This window comes from Schistocerca gregaria, chromosome 1 (genome assembly GCF_023897955.1).
Source record: "Schistocerca gregaria isolate iqSchGreg1 chromosome 1, iqSchGreg1.2, whole genome shotgun sequence".
Classification (NCBI taxonomy): domain Eukaryota; kingdom Metazoa; phylum Arthropoda; class Insecta; order Orthoptera; family Acrididae; genus Schistocerca; species Schistocerca gregaria.
This window is the reverse complement of record NC_064920.1, coordinates 356,178,382-356,192,191: the sequence shown is the minus strand read 5'-3', so window position 1 is coordinate 356,192,191 and position 13,810 is coordinate 356,178,382. Positions and strand designations below refer to the sequence as shown.

The following is a 13,810-nucleotide window of genomic DNA, read 5'->3' as shown; positions in this document are numbered from 1 at the left end:
TGTCTCGCTGACAAACCGTTGCTGGAGGCCCCCCTGCGTGACTGTCATCTACAAGGTATGTCCACAAAGTAAATTCCATTTGGTTATATAAAACAAACGTGTACAGATAAAAAAAAATTAATAATAATAATAATAATAATAATAATAATAATAATAATAATAATACATTTACTGTACAAAAATCTACAACTGTTAAACTACTATTCTACATAGCTTCCAAAATTTTGTAGGCACTTGTCATAGCGTGGCACACGTTTTTCTATGCCATCTTCAAAGAAGGTTGCTGCCTGTGTATTCAACCATGTGGTAACATGATCTTTCAGCTCGTCATCATCGTTAAGTGTTGACCACCACGGACAGATTTTAGGTGTAAAAAGAGATGAAAGTTGCTAGTAGCGAGGTCCAGGTTTTACGGAGGATGATCAAACGCGTCGCAGTGAAATTCCTGTAAGAGTTGTTTGGTCCCACGCCGTGTGAGGTCGGGCATTATAGGGGGAGGGGGGGGGGGGGGGAGGGAGATTTTAAAAAACTAATTTTCAGTTTTTCAGTAACAATTTCATGAATTGGTGATTGTGAGATCTGCGGAACTTCCATAGACAGGGCTTGGTGTAAACTTACAGTTGTGCTTAATCTCCTCTTCAATTGTGTGAACCAGTCCATCAGTAACCACAGACGGGTGTCCACTTCATTCTTCATTGTGCACTTGATCACGTCCTTCACTGAACAGTCTGACCAATCTTCTAACAATTGAATCACTCATAGCATTTTGTCGTAAAACTTGCAGATTTGCTGATGAACTTCCTTTGGTTTAACTTTCTTTGCGTTTAGAAAACAAATCACAGATCTGATTTCACACATGGCAGTATTTTCAATTACAGCTGACATTACAAAAAAGCACTACAAAGCACACGTCGACAGCAGTGATCTGAAAATGGTGTACTTGTCTTCTCCTTGAGCAGAGTAACTGCCGTGCATGCTCAGAACTGTGATCTTAGCGCTGCCGCAGATAGGAATAGAAACGGAACTTACTTTGTTGATGACCCTCGTATCTGACTGACATGTAGTTGAGTGCTGATTTGATTTCAGTTCTGGAGAGGGAACTTCTCAACCCTAGGATCATATCAGGCACAGACATCGTCAGCAAAGTTGAGAAGGTCACGGTGCAATTCTATGGATTTTGTGACACGCCTCAACAAATTCAGGCTGAAATGAATCATACCCTGATAAGTTTTACAACATCTCACATGTCACTAAGGAGCTTCTATAAAGTCACTTTAGCTCACCAGCTGGACGTTTGACAGGAAGACCACTGAGCTTTTCCAGCATTTTTTACTTAATGGAGGATACTATGAATGGAAAAGTCATAATAGGTAGCCCACTCTTGCCTGTGGTTGTGAATTTGTGTATGGAGCACTTCGAGGAAGCAACCACGTGGAAACTAACTTGCTTTTTTTTATTCTGTGGACGACATGTCATCTGGCCCCAAGGAAGTGACAAACTCAACTCCCTCTCACATCTAAACTTCATTCATTCCAATATCGAGTACACTATGGAGACTGAGGCAAAACTAACACTACCATTCCTTGACACCGTGGTCAACAGAAGAGTTGACGACACCTTGGGCCACAATGTGTATTGGAAGAAAATGCACACAGACCTGTACCTGCACAGACAGTTGCCACCACCCTGCACAGTGGAATAGGGTAGTAAAAGCACTAGAACACAGAATGTGCACCATTCAAATTTAGAGAATGTTCTCCAACAACTAGAACACCCCAGAACTGTGTTCCAAAACAACAGTTGCTCAGACTGGCAGATTAGGTGCGTTCTCCACTACAGTGCAACCTGTAGTGATGAACATATTCACGGAGACAAGGGTAAGGACTGCCTTATGGTGCATTAGAGTGTTATCACGAAAAAGTCTACCACATACTGGAAAGCACCAAGTCAGAACTGTCTTTTGCCTGCCCTATAAAATAAAACACTAGCATTATTGTGGAGCACCAAAAATGACCTCAGTCTGTGGAAGGCCGGTGTATAAGATTCCATACCAATGTGGCAAGACGTATAATGGACAAACAGTTGGCACCATTTTATTCGACTGAAATATCCTAATAAGTTTGCAGTCGCAGAGCACTACTTGTCCGAGACTCATGCAGTGGAATACAAACAAACCAGAATTTTAGCACTAACTTCTAAATACTGAGACAATGTCATTATAAAGGCTATCAAAATACACATCAGGGACAACCTCATCAACTGCAGCTATGAACTCAGCAAAGCTTGGCAACCAGCATTGGATCTAATTAACAAGACACCCAGTAGACAACATTACGACGACAAGGTTTTACTACGAGAAGAATTTTACAAGGCACTGAAAGACACAAGTTAAAATACTGCCACTTGGAACAACCAAACATGACAAAACTGTTCCAGTTGGTATGGTGGATATATGGGACAGGCTAAAGAAATTAACACTTCAAGAAGAAGGTAACAATCTCAGTTCCAAAGAATGTAAGTGTGTGTAGCAAAGAGTAGTCAGTTTAATAAGGCATGGTTGCAAAATACCAATACAACTTATCCACAAAAGAATGGAACTACTAGTAGAAGCAGATCTGAGGGTAGTACCATCTCAATTCTGGAGAAATGTAGAATTGTGTGTGGCAATACTGATTCTACCATTTAATCTAAGAAGACAGATTGAAAAATGGTTAACCCATACTCAGATGTTTCATATATTTATAAAAACCACTGAATTACACTGTTTCAAGCCTTGAGGCTATCACAGATAAGCCACAGGGAGAGAAAGGTTATTGACAACTAGTACACAAAGAAGACGGCAGTTTCACAAGGCCATCAAATAATGAAAAGAAGGCAGTAGTTGAGAAGTAGGTGGTGGTATTGTGCTGTAGCCTTTCCCTATTATGCAATTTGTACACAGAGCAAGCTGCAAAGAAAATCAGGCTGTAATTTGAAATAGGAATTAAAATTCAAGGAGAAACAAAAACATCGAGTTTTGCCAACAGCACTGTAATTCTATCAGAGATGGCAAAAGACTTAGAAAATCAGTTGGAGAGTCGAAGTGTCTCAATAGAGGTTACAAGACAATTATAAAACAAGGCAAACATTGTTAGTCAGATTAAATCAGTGACGCTGAGGAAATTAAGAGTAGGACACAAAATGTGTAAAGTAATAGACTACTTTTATATTTGGGCAGGAAAGCTTGTGAGTAATGAAAGTAGATAGGGTATAAAGTGCAGACAGCCAGTACCAAGGAAAGAACTAACAAGAATGAGAAATTTATTTATAACGAACGCAGATTTAAATGTTAGAATCTCTTTTCTGAAAGTATTTGTCTCATGTTAAATTTGAATGGAAGTGAAATGTTTGTCATAAACAGTCCAGACAAGAAGAAAATACAAGTTTTTGAAATGTGTTGCTACACAAGAATGTCTACAATTACATGGGCAAACTGGATAACTAATGGAGAGTACCGAATCAAAATAGGGAGAAAAGAAATTTACAGTACAACTTTACCATAAGAACTGATAGGTCATCTTGAGGCATCAAAGAGCAGTTAAATTGATAGTGGAACAAAGTATGGTACATAATCATTGTAGATGGCAAATAGGCTTCACTACACCAAACAGATTTAAGTGGTTGTAGACAGCAGTAGTCATGGAGAGAAGAAGAGACCTGCAAAGGATACACTAACGTGGACAACTGTATTTCAGTCTTCTGATTGAAAGACAGTAACAGATACAGGGCCATGTTTAATAGGTACTGCTACAGGCTAATAATAATGAATATGCAAGAACTCTTAAACTCTGAAGACCCTTCCAGATGAAGATGACGATTTGAGGTGACGGACACTCAACATCAAGGTCATCAGCACCCCAACGAAAAGTTAGCATGCCAATCTCCTTGGTGGTGACAGAGGCTGAACAACTGAAAAACACTTAGCAGCTGTGGAAAAGTGTGTCATCTGACCCATGTTCAGAAGACAGGTATTCTAAGAATAGAAGAGTCGCTCAAGCATCCAACCCTTGCAGCAAGGGGTATCTGGGCCCCACAGCACAATGTGTGCACTGAAGTCACCCACGACAAGGAATGGGCATGGGAGTGCCTGGGAGATTTCTGTGAGTGTCTGCAGCCAAAGCATCATTAGGTGGAAGAGACAAAAAATACACTGTGATATTAAAGGGTGTTTGTTTGGCCATGATATGACCGGATAGGAGAGGCATCTGTCACCAATTAAAACAGCCACTCCACCTTAAGCCCTGTTTCCAGTAACATTGTCCTTACTGTATGGGTGGTAACCCTGTAATACACATGTGTTGGTGACTTAAAGATGTGTTTCTTGTAAGTAGATGAATAATGGTTTCTCTTGGACCAGGAGCTGTAATTCTTCCAATTGTGAGTGCTATCCATTTTAAATTCTACTGTGGCACAAAAGCGTCTGTGGAAGTCATTGTTAAGCGAAGGGTATTCATGTCTTTTCTCCCTTGGAGATGGTGACCTACCGGGAAGGTCAGGGGCAACATTAGCCAGTTCCCAGCTCTCTGATTCCTCCAATTTACTTACATATTTATTTATTTACTTATATGTACATCAAGTTCCTTAGGACCAAATTGAGGAGCAAATCTCCAAGGTCATGGTACGTGCTAATACATGAAATTACAACGTAAAAGTAGTAACAGAAAAATAAAATGTTTATGAACCCGAAAAAAAGTCATAAGTTTAAGTAAACACAATGAATAATGCAATAAGAATCAGCTTAATTTTTCAAGGAACTCCTCGACAGAATAGGACTGACCCATGAAGAAACTCTTCAGTTTCGATTTGAAAGCACGTGGATTACTATTATGATTTTTGAATTCTTCTGGTAGATTATTGAAAATGAATTCAGTAGTATATTGCACACCTTTCTGCACAAGAGTTAAGGAAGTTCGATCCAAATGCAAGATGGATTTCTGCCGAGTATTAATTGAGTAAAAGCTTGGGAATAAGCTGATATTGTTAAAAAGAAACACTGATTGCACAGAAATAGGTCTAAATTTGTCTACATTATCTCTTTCCCCCTTTTTAAAAAGCGGGTTTACTACTGACACTTTAATCGTTCAGGAAAGTGGCCATTCCTAAAGAAAAAATTACAAATATGGCTAAACACAGGGCTAACATGTGCTGCACTGCACTTCAACATCCTGCTAGGCACTCCATCATATCCACGAGAGTCATTAGTCTTCAGTGATTTAATTATTGACTCAATCCCCCCCGTCTATATCACAGATGAGTATTTCGGACATCAATCTCGGAAAGGAATTTGCCATGATTCCCTGTAGAAACTAAATTTTTAATTTAATTCACCAGCATTGTTAAATACTGTACATATATCTGATTTAACAGTAACAGAAATGCTTTTACTACGAACTGTCTTTATGTTGTCGACTGTGTTGCTGATGAGGCACTTTCTTCACAACTGACCATATGGTTTTAATTTTATCCTGTGAATTAGCTATTCTATTTGCATACCACATACTTTTTGCCTCCCTTAATAACATATTTAAGCATTTAAAGTTAAGGGTGTTATGCCAATCAGCCTCATCTGGGTAGTCACCTACAGCCTCACATCCCAGAGGCTTATATATTTGGTTTGAATTAGCAGTTTCAACTACTGAGTGTTCCATTAAGAAGTCGACTAATACTCTTTAGAGACCCAGCAATGCCTTCCAATGCCTTGATTGTGAATATAGCAAATATAAAAAGGGGCAACCTTCTCAAAGGTTGATTACAATCTAAGTGTTATGGCACACTGATGCTTTGTTACTGTGATTCTGGAACTTCTTTTCAGGAGGACTGACCAACTGAGCTCTCTTTGATGAGTGGGTGTAGTTACTACCTGGCAGTTCACCCATCCCATCAGGAGTAGTAGTTTGAAGAGACTTCCATAGGGATCCCACAAGATGCTGGCAAACAACTGTTGAACCAGGGAGAGCCCTGCATGCCTGAAGAAGCCTTATACAACTTGACGGTGGCAACCGCAGAGATTTCCTGCCATAAACTGTTTTACCTCAACAGCGCATAGCAAACCTTGAGATTGAGGATTTTTTATGGAGGTGTGTACCTTCCTCATGGTCCAGGCTGTGAAGCCAAGGCTTCTCCAAAACACACAAAATTACACCCGCACAGTGGTCGCTGAAGCATGCCCAGAGCTTATGGTGATAGCGGACTGGTGCTGCTTACCAGTCCCCAGCTGAGGAATCCAAGAGTAGCCATGCCCATACTCAGCAAAGGAATGCTGAGCTCCTGGGGGCAAACCCTTCTAGAGCTGCACCCCATTATTGGGGCACCAAAATGTAAGTGCAGTTTGTTCTATTCTCTTGTCTATAGGCTTTGAGGTAATTCAGCACATCTTTTTATCTTCCTTGTCTTTAGCCAAGGTATGTTCATTTCAATTTCTTTACGCATTTTTAATAGTTATTAACAACTTCACAAATGTTTTATTTTCAAGTGTAGCTACTTTAAATCGAAGCAGCTATCCTACAATAAGCAAAATCACTTTTTTTGGGGGGGGGGGAGGGGGGGCAGGAGAAATTTCTGTACCAGAGCTAAATTTTATTTCATTTTCCCGATACTATTAGCCGCCCCCCCCCTCCCCCCAACCACATGTGTGCACATACGACCAAGGAATCCAACTGTTTAAATTGTGAGAAACTTCATAAGATACAACGGGGATACTAAATGCTGTCTCTCATTCTTTCTGAAGACAACATATGAGGTTCAGTAGCATCTGACCTGGTGAGGGAAAGGTGGAAGGGGGGGGGGGGGGGGAGATGTTCTCTTTTAGTTTCAGAACAAGCATATCAATAATGGAATTCAATTCATGCAGATACAGAAAAGCAGAACTACACATGTGAAATATGGTGATATTTTATTTCAAATAATACAGATCCTAGCCTGTCCAAGAAACTAATCAAATATCTTCAAAATGATTATTCCAGCATCCTATACAAAGAAACCAGCAGGAAAAGTGTGAAATTATTTACTTGGCCTTTGGTGTGTGTGTGTCCACCACCTCCTCCTCCTCCTCCTCCTCCTCACATACTGGATGGGTTACGACCAAATTTACACATACTTTTTGCTATATGTGAATTAGCAGAGTGGAGGTTAGAAGCTCCTATCTCCAAATCGAGAGAGTAAAAAGAGAGGAGTGGACGAGACAGACCAAAAGGGGGTGGACGAGAAGACAGACAGAGAAGGCTAAGAATGACATATTCATGAAGAGGGAAAGGATGAGATGGACGAAGATGGAGGAGATGGCCACAGAGATGAGGAGGAGGACACAATACAGAGAGACTGCGGAGGGTGAGATAGCTAGAGAGACGGGGGTGAAGGAGATGGACAGATACACAGTACAGGTTTTAAATGGATCACAGATACATATACCATGGTGAAAATACATCCCAATATTCCTTACAGCATAAGGAAAGTTCTAATAGCTCAGAACACTTCGGACAGCATTCAACTGATAAGTGCTATTGCCTACAAAATCAAAATGATATCTGTCAACATAGTACTGATGTGTTTTCATAGAGATGTCACAAAATTAGCCTCACCTGACTTTGTGCGGCAGCAGCTCCTGCACACTGCATCTGCCACAATATTAGGATTAGATCTAAAGCAATAACAAATGGATAACTTTTGCTTATTTGTTGTAAAATAGCATGCCTACACCAATACAAATGTTGTCCACTGCTCAAGGATCACAGCTTTGGGTTATGAGGACACTGGCAATTTGATTGAGGCCATCGTCTTAGCAGAACCGGGATAGGATAAAACAGTATACATCCCACAAACACCACTTATTTGAAGAGAGTTTCCCTTTGCAGAATTTTCGTTGTGGATAATTCATAATTTTTACAATGCAGTCTCAATTGCATGGGAATGACATTTTCTTAATATTGCACTGCAAAGACAGTTCACATTATTTCCATTAACAATTATAGATTGTAACACAAACACTCAATATGTCCTGTACATAGCGACAGAGGGAAAATGAGATGGACAAAGAAGGGAGAGGAAGGGACGCAAGAGGAGATGGCTGCAATGTATATTTAACTCATAAGCAGGTGAAGTTGCGGGTTAGAGGGCGGGGGGTCGGGGCACAAAATATATGGAAACACAACTAAAGGCAAATACTGGTATTGCCGACATATTCTACTGCCTTTTTTGTAGCACAGAGGAATTGAGCAATCACCAGTGAAGGCTGTCAATGAGAAATCTTCAAATATCTATGAGAATGCAGGCTTTCTCGGTGAATCGAGATGATAAAATCTTCTCGGGTTGACAGCCGAGTCAATGCGTTGCTCTCCAACAACATTTCAGCAAGTTACTTACTCAGCAAGTTTCGCCTGAAGATGGCAAGTAAGAAACTTGCTGAAACGTTGCTGGAGAACAACGCATTGACTCGGCTGTCAACCCGAGAAGATTTTATCTTCAAATATATGTTTTATGGTTTGCCTAGCAATTACACAATCACACTTGGAAGATTCCCTCCCCCCCCCCCCCCGCTATACAATTAGGCAGCACATCTACGCAGTTTGTTCGCATTCTATTTACGATGGGCAAGGGCCAGATTTTGCAAGGCTTTTCAAATGCTCAAATCCAGAAGGTGTGCTGGTAAGGTGAGGGATGCTAGATTGATCCACTCCTCTTTCCAGTGGTTCACTAGATTGAATCTATTGTCATCCGAAATTGCTGCACTCTTTAGGAAGTGTGTGTTAGAATGCAGTCTCGTTCTCTCACTGTTAGGGATGTGCTGAAATATTTGTAAAAGAGGGTTCTGCGTTCTCTATTGAGCAATTTCTCTCGTTGCAGAAGGAGAGGAGTTACATTGCTTAGTGAGGGTAGCCAATGCCTTGGGGTCACCTTTATTGTGCCTGTTATAAGGTGCAGTGTTTGATTTAGCTGGATACTGTCATGATTGCTGTGAGTACTGTTAAGCCAAACATCGTTTATCGACAAAAGCCACGCACATTGGATGAACTTCGAGAATCCATCGTACATTCATGTGCAAATATCCAACTGAACACGTTGCAGTCAGTAGTGCGTACTGCACTTCGGCGGCATCGTTTGTGTATGGATGTTAATGGTGACCATTTCGAACAGATACAATGATATCTTAAGTTGGACTTTAAGCTACACTTTCACCAAAAATGAGACAACTCCGTCTATTAGTTTGCAAGTTATGGACTTGCAAACAATGGATACATTTTTTTGGACCCCTCTGTATACTACTGATAAATCTGTGAAACTGTCATGTCTGTCTTGAACATACTAATCTCCAAACCCACTTGATGTATTTTCATAGGTTTTCACAGATAAGCTGAGGACAGTCTCAGGCACTGTACACGCTTCAGTTCATCAAAATTGGACAGTGGAAGAAACAAACTTTGTACATAATTTCAAATGTGTACAAAAATTTCTCTCACCGACACTCCCCACAAAATGATGAAAGGAAAATAGATTATCGTTACTCCATTTTCACTGTGCGCGCGCACCACTAAAACTAATGTGTCCAAAATAGTTTCTTTTTTTTTTTTAAATTCTTCTCAGCATTATTGATGAACAATCATAAATATTCTAATAGCTATGTTATACTATAGTTTTCTTACATTTGTATAATACCCCTGTGGACACTGGATAAACAGGAAAGTTCGATACGAGCTTTCTGTTCTGACCAGTGGCAAAGGAAACGTGTGACAATGCTGCAAACAATAAGATGATATAAAATGACGTTGTCAAATGGGCTAAGCTACAGATCAGTTTGCCACCACAGCCAGCTCCCCCCCCCCCCCCCCCCCCCACACACACACACACATTCATTGTCTTCGTCAATTTATAGCCAAACTACTACCTCCCAACCTAACATTATTGACCTCCAGCAAAGCTACTGCAGATCAGTTTGTCATTACAATCATCCCCCCCCCACACACACACACACTTTTTTCCACATTCATCAGATTTGCAAAGTAACAACAAAACTATGAATATACACAGCAAAAGGTGACATCACAGAAGCCATCAACATTAAGTCATGAGCCAAAGCCAATGACTTATCGATCTGTAGCACAACCCGAGATCTAGGTTAGGATGCAAGGTAAAAATTTGGTTGAGAGTTGGCAAAGCCAACGAATGTGAAAGCTGAAAATCTAGTTTTGTTAAAAAAAAAAAAAAAAAAAAAAAAAAACTGATCAATAGCAAAGCCTAATGTTTGCATAGGCACTTTATTGACAAATGTAGCTTTTACCATGTTCTACGGTAACTCCTCTTTAAGGAAATTTTCATTGCCCAAGAACATACTTAGGAAGTTTACATGGTCCTCACCACCATAATCTTTTAGACATTTGTTTCACGAGTTAGGCTTATTGACTACTGTTTCACAGCATATTTACTGAGGGACATTTGTTGTAAATAACCCATTAGAGTTCAAAAGTAAGAAAAATGCACATAATTACCGTACCAGGAGAAAGAATACATTGATTATTCCACAGTAACATTGTCTTTAGCACAAACAAGAGTGCACAATGTTTCCAACAAATTTTTTCATTCCATAAGCAGTGCTATAAAATGTCAGACAGCAAAGTTAAATTTTAAAATAAACGAAAAGGCTATGCTCAGCAACTACTCCTACTCCACAGAAGAATTTCTACATATTATATATGTAAAAGACAATGAGTAGGAATTAATGATTCACATATTTATTATGAAGAGGGGGGTGGGATATATAAGTAGCAAATAGCCATATTTATATATGAATGTGTAATATTAACATAAGATCACTCATTCTACATCATTGTGCTTAATCATACAAAAGATCCATGGTACATAAAACAAATTAACTAATCATAAGCAGGAAATGGGTAATGGTTATATTAGGGTGCACTTAAAACAAAATATCAATTTCTGATCTTATAATTTCTTGTTTTTCTCAAATGAGGGGCAAAATAATCTATGACGATATTCGTACAATTCAAAAAAGTATGGCACTGTTTCATACACCTAAACATCTAATAAAACACCGGTTGATGTACAAACGACATGTGTAAAAGGGTTGAGGAAACAGAGAAATGCATTATTAATTATTATTATTATTATTATTATTGTCATCATCAGTGATCAAAAGAGCATTCGAGCCACTGATATTCATAAAAAAAAGAAAGTTAAGAAAAACTCTTTAATTTCCAAGTTTTGCAGTAAGAAACGTTCACACAATTCCCTAATAATTAAACTGCTTGGGTAGCAAGAAATATGCATTCTTATTGGTTATGGGAGGGGGGTGGAGGGAGAGATACTTAAAAGGCACAAAGACAGAAAAAAACTGGCTTTACTATAGACACAAATAGTTGGGCCATTTATACATTGTATTTTGTCAAAGTCATTTTTAGAGACAGAAGTACAAATCATGAAACTAAAGTTGATCTTAAGGAATAGCAGACAGAGTAACACAAATTTTCCTGGTTATTGATTATATTTTAAACTAGTTCAGCTACAGTAGCAAGTCTACTGTTCCAAAATTAAAACCACTTTATGATATTTTTTGGTGAATCCGAAATAAACTTCAATCAAATTAGGTAAAGAACTGGAAATATGTGAAATAACGCACAGTTGGAATTAACATGAACGAAACCATCGAAGTGTCCCCGAGATATTCCACAAGAAGTGTACATGACTGGTATGTGTGAAGCAATAATCTGAGTTAAAACTACAAAAGCTACATCTTAAAAAAATGAAGGAATTCAAAAAAATATTAGCACTGTACCTGATTTCCATCTTCCGTTGTGGGTGGCTGTTTCTCTATTCGTTCAACGGAGAGAAGCGAATGTAGAACTTCGCTAGCTTCTTTTTCTGCTTCGTCTACTTCTTCCATTATTCTGCTGCACAATCTGCGCAGGTACTAACACCTGTTTAATACAAAATGACACAAAATACCTTGTCATTTCAATAGAATTATACTGTTCTCGAAAGGTGCTCTGATAATTCATTCGAAGTTTTACAGTAATTTTATTGACACGGCGACGACGGTCGCACTTACTAAGCATTGTATTTAATAAACGAAATCTCAAATGCCTCACGCCTGCGAATTATTAAATATCCGCCACACCGTTCAATAATGACCCTTACTGTCACACACAATGGTCCAAAATGGCAAGACAAACAACTGTGGCACACAAATTTGATCTTTATGTCATTTCATAAACAAACGAATTATTTACCTCGTGGGGTGGTATGTTGCGATGACAGAGTATTTAGATCTCTGCCTGCGAAAGAAATTCACTTTTCAATCACTGCTGTGAAGTCAAAAATTCTCTTCAACAGAAATACTAAAGGACGCCAGCAAATTAACGCTCAGACGGCAACATGGCGATAATGAGGAGAACTGTTCGGCATCTCCCCCACTCCACGGCAGCGCGACTTGCCCGTTTACGATAAGTTCTTGCATTAAAACCGTCCTAAACCAACTTTGAAGGTCTAAAATAGAATGCATAGGTTTATTTTCTAATCAGTAAGCATTCCACTAACGATGCATGAATAAATATCAATAAATGCATGTAAAATAAAAATACTCTAGCGGCGTTATATGTAACAAAACGTTGACTGCATATGATACGAAGTTATACGTTCAATTCGTACGTTGCGTTTGATAGAACTCAACATAAGATTAACCTTTCAAAGGCTCTTCCCGTTACTTTCAGTACATGACTTAATAAGCCGCTATATAGTACATTTAACAAGCTTGATGAGCCAGTTTCAACTATTGTGTTTATTGCGCAGCCGTTCTTGCTTTAAAGCTAAATTAAAGTCTTCTCCTTTCTTTCTTGTATGTAAACAAAGCTTCGATTCACGCGAGATTATACTTTCTCATCACTATTATATTGGCCAGCCTGTCCAGAAACGTCAATATTACAGTCGGAGGTCATTGACTCTTCAGTGCGTTTTCTGACCAGTGCAGAATATGCTCAATAGACTAGACTCACAAATAACGTTTGACAACATTTAAAACCACTTGTCCGTAATAAGTTTGGAATATCGTTATATCATTTCGTTGGCTCACCTATTTCGACCGATGGAACGTGTCAAATAATGGTAGAATAGGCGAGGGTCTCACGTTAGTTCCTGTAAACATGCTGTAAAAGTTTGTGGACAAAATGTGCCCAGTTTCTGGATTGTAGGTTGTCAATGTAGCTGTAACCTCAACCCAGGCTGATCCCTGAAGCGCAGATGACGATGAAAATTCTTCTAGCCTGTTAGGTGAAAAGTAACATATTGTGATGTACTGATGCATTAAGGAAGCATAGATTCCGTAGTCGACGACAGAATCGTGTGTGTGTGGGAGGATGGGTGGGTCCGTACTCACGGTCCAGCGCGTAATTACTGTGCCACTTTTACCTTGCGAACCGGAGATGATTTTTTTTTTCCTGCCCATTTTAGAGAAGAAGCTATTGATTTCGATTAACCAAATATATTATTTTCAATATATATTTCAAAATCGTTATTTTCAAGGAACTAAGATTCCTCTTCTCTAGAAACAAAAGACCTTTTACGAGTTGATACGGATTCGTGATCCCAGCGTACAATTATCTGCATTTTATTAGTGGCATTTCTTACATTAGGAGCGACATAGGTTTTAGAGAAAACTTTAGATAAGTAAATAATTTAAGATAGACTTGGATTATGTTTTTGAAGCATTTAAAACCCTCTGAGTGGAAGGTATAGATCAAGCCATAGGTGGTTGTGAGGTGTGATCTTC

The 13,810-nt window shown here is 39.1% G+C and overlaps 2 protein-coding genes across 3 annotated transcripts in view; both read right to left on the bottom strand.

The window, feature by feature from the left end:
- Positions 1 to 12,490, bottom strand: part of LOC126345646 (uncharacterized) — a 30,007-nt gene extending 17,517 nt beyond the window's left edge. The window contains exons 1-2 of one of the 2 annotated variants that reach the window (XM_050002118.1): positions 12,276 to 12,490; positions 11,822 to 11,963 (exon numbers count right to left, since the gene is read on the bottom strand). In XM_050002118.1, the coding sequence (XP_049858075.1) occupies positions 11,822 to 11,929 (108 nt within the window). In that variant the 5' untranslated portion in view covers positions 11,930 to 11,963; positions 12,276 to 12,490. The other variant, XM_050002119.1, reaches the window with a different exon arrangement.
- The window catches only part of LOC126345620 (guanine nucleotide exchange factor DBS-like), a 350,102-nt gene that overhangs the window by 326,388 nt on the left and 9,904 nt on the right, over positions 1 to 13,810 (bottom strand). The window lies entirely within an intron of this gene.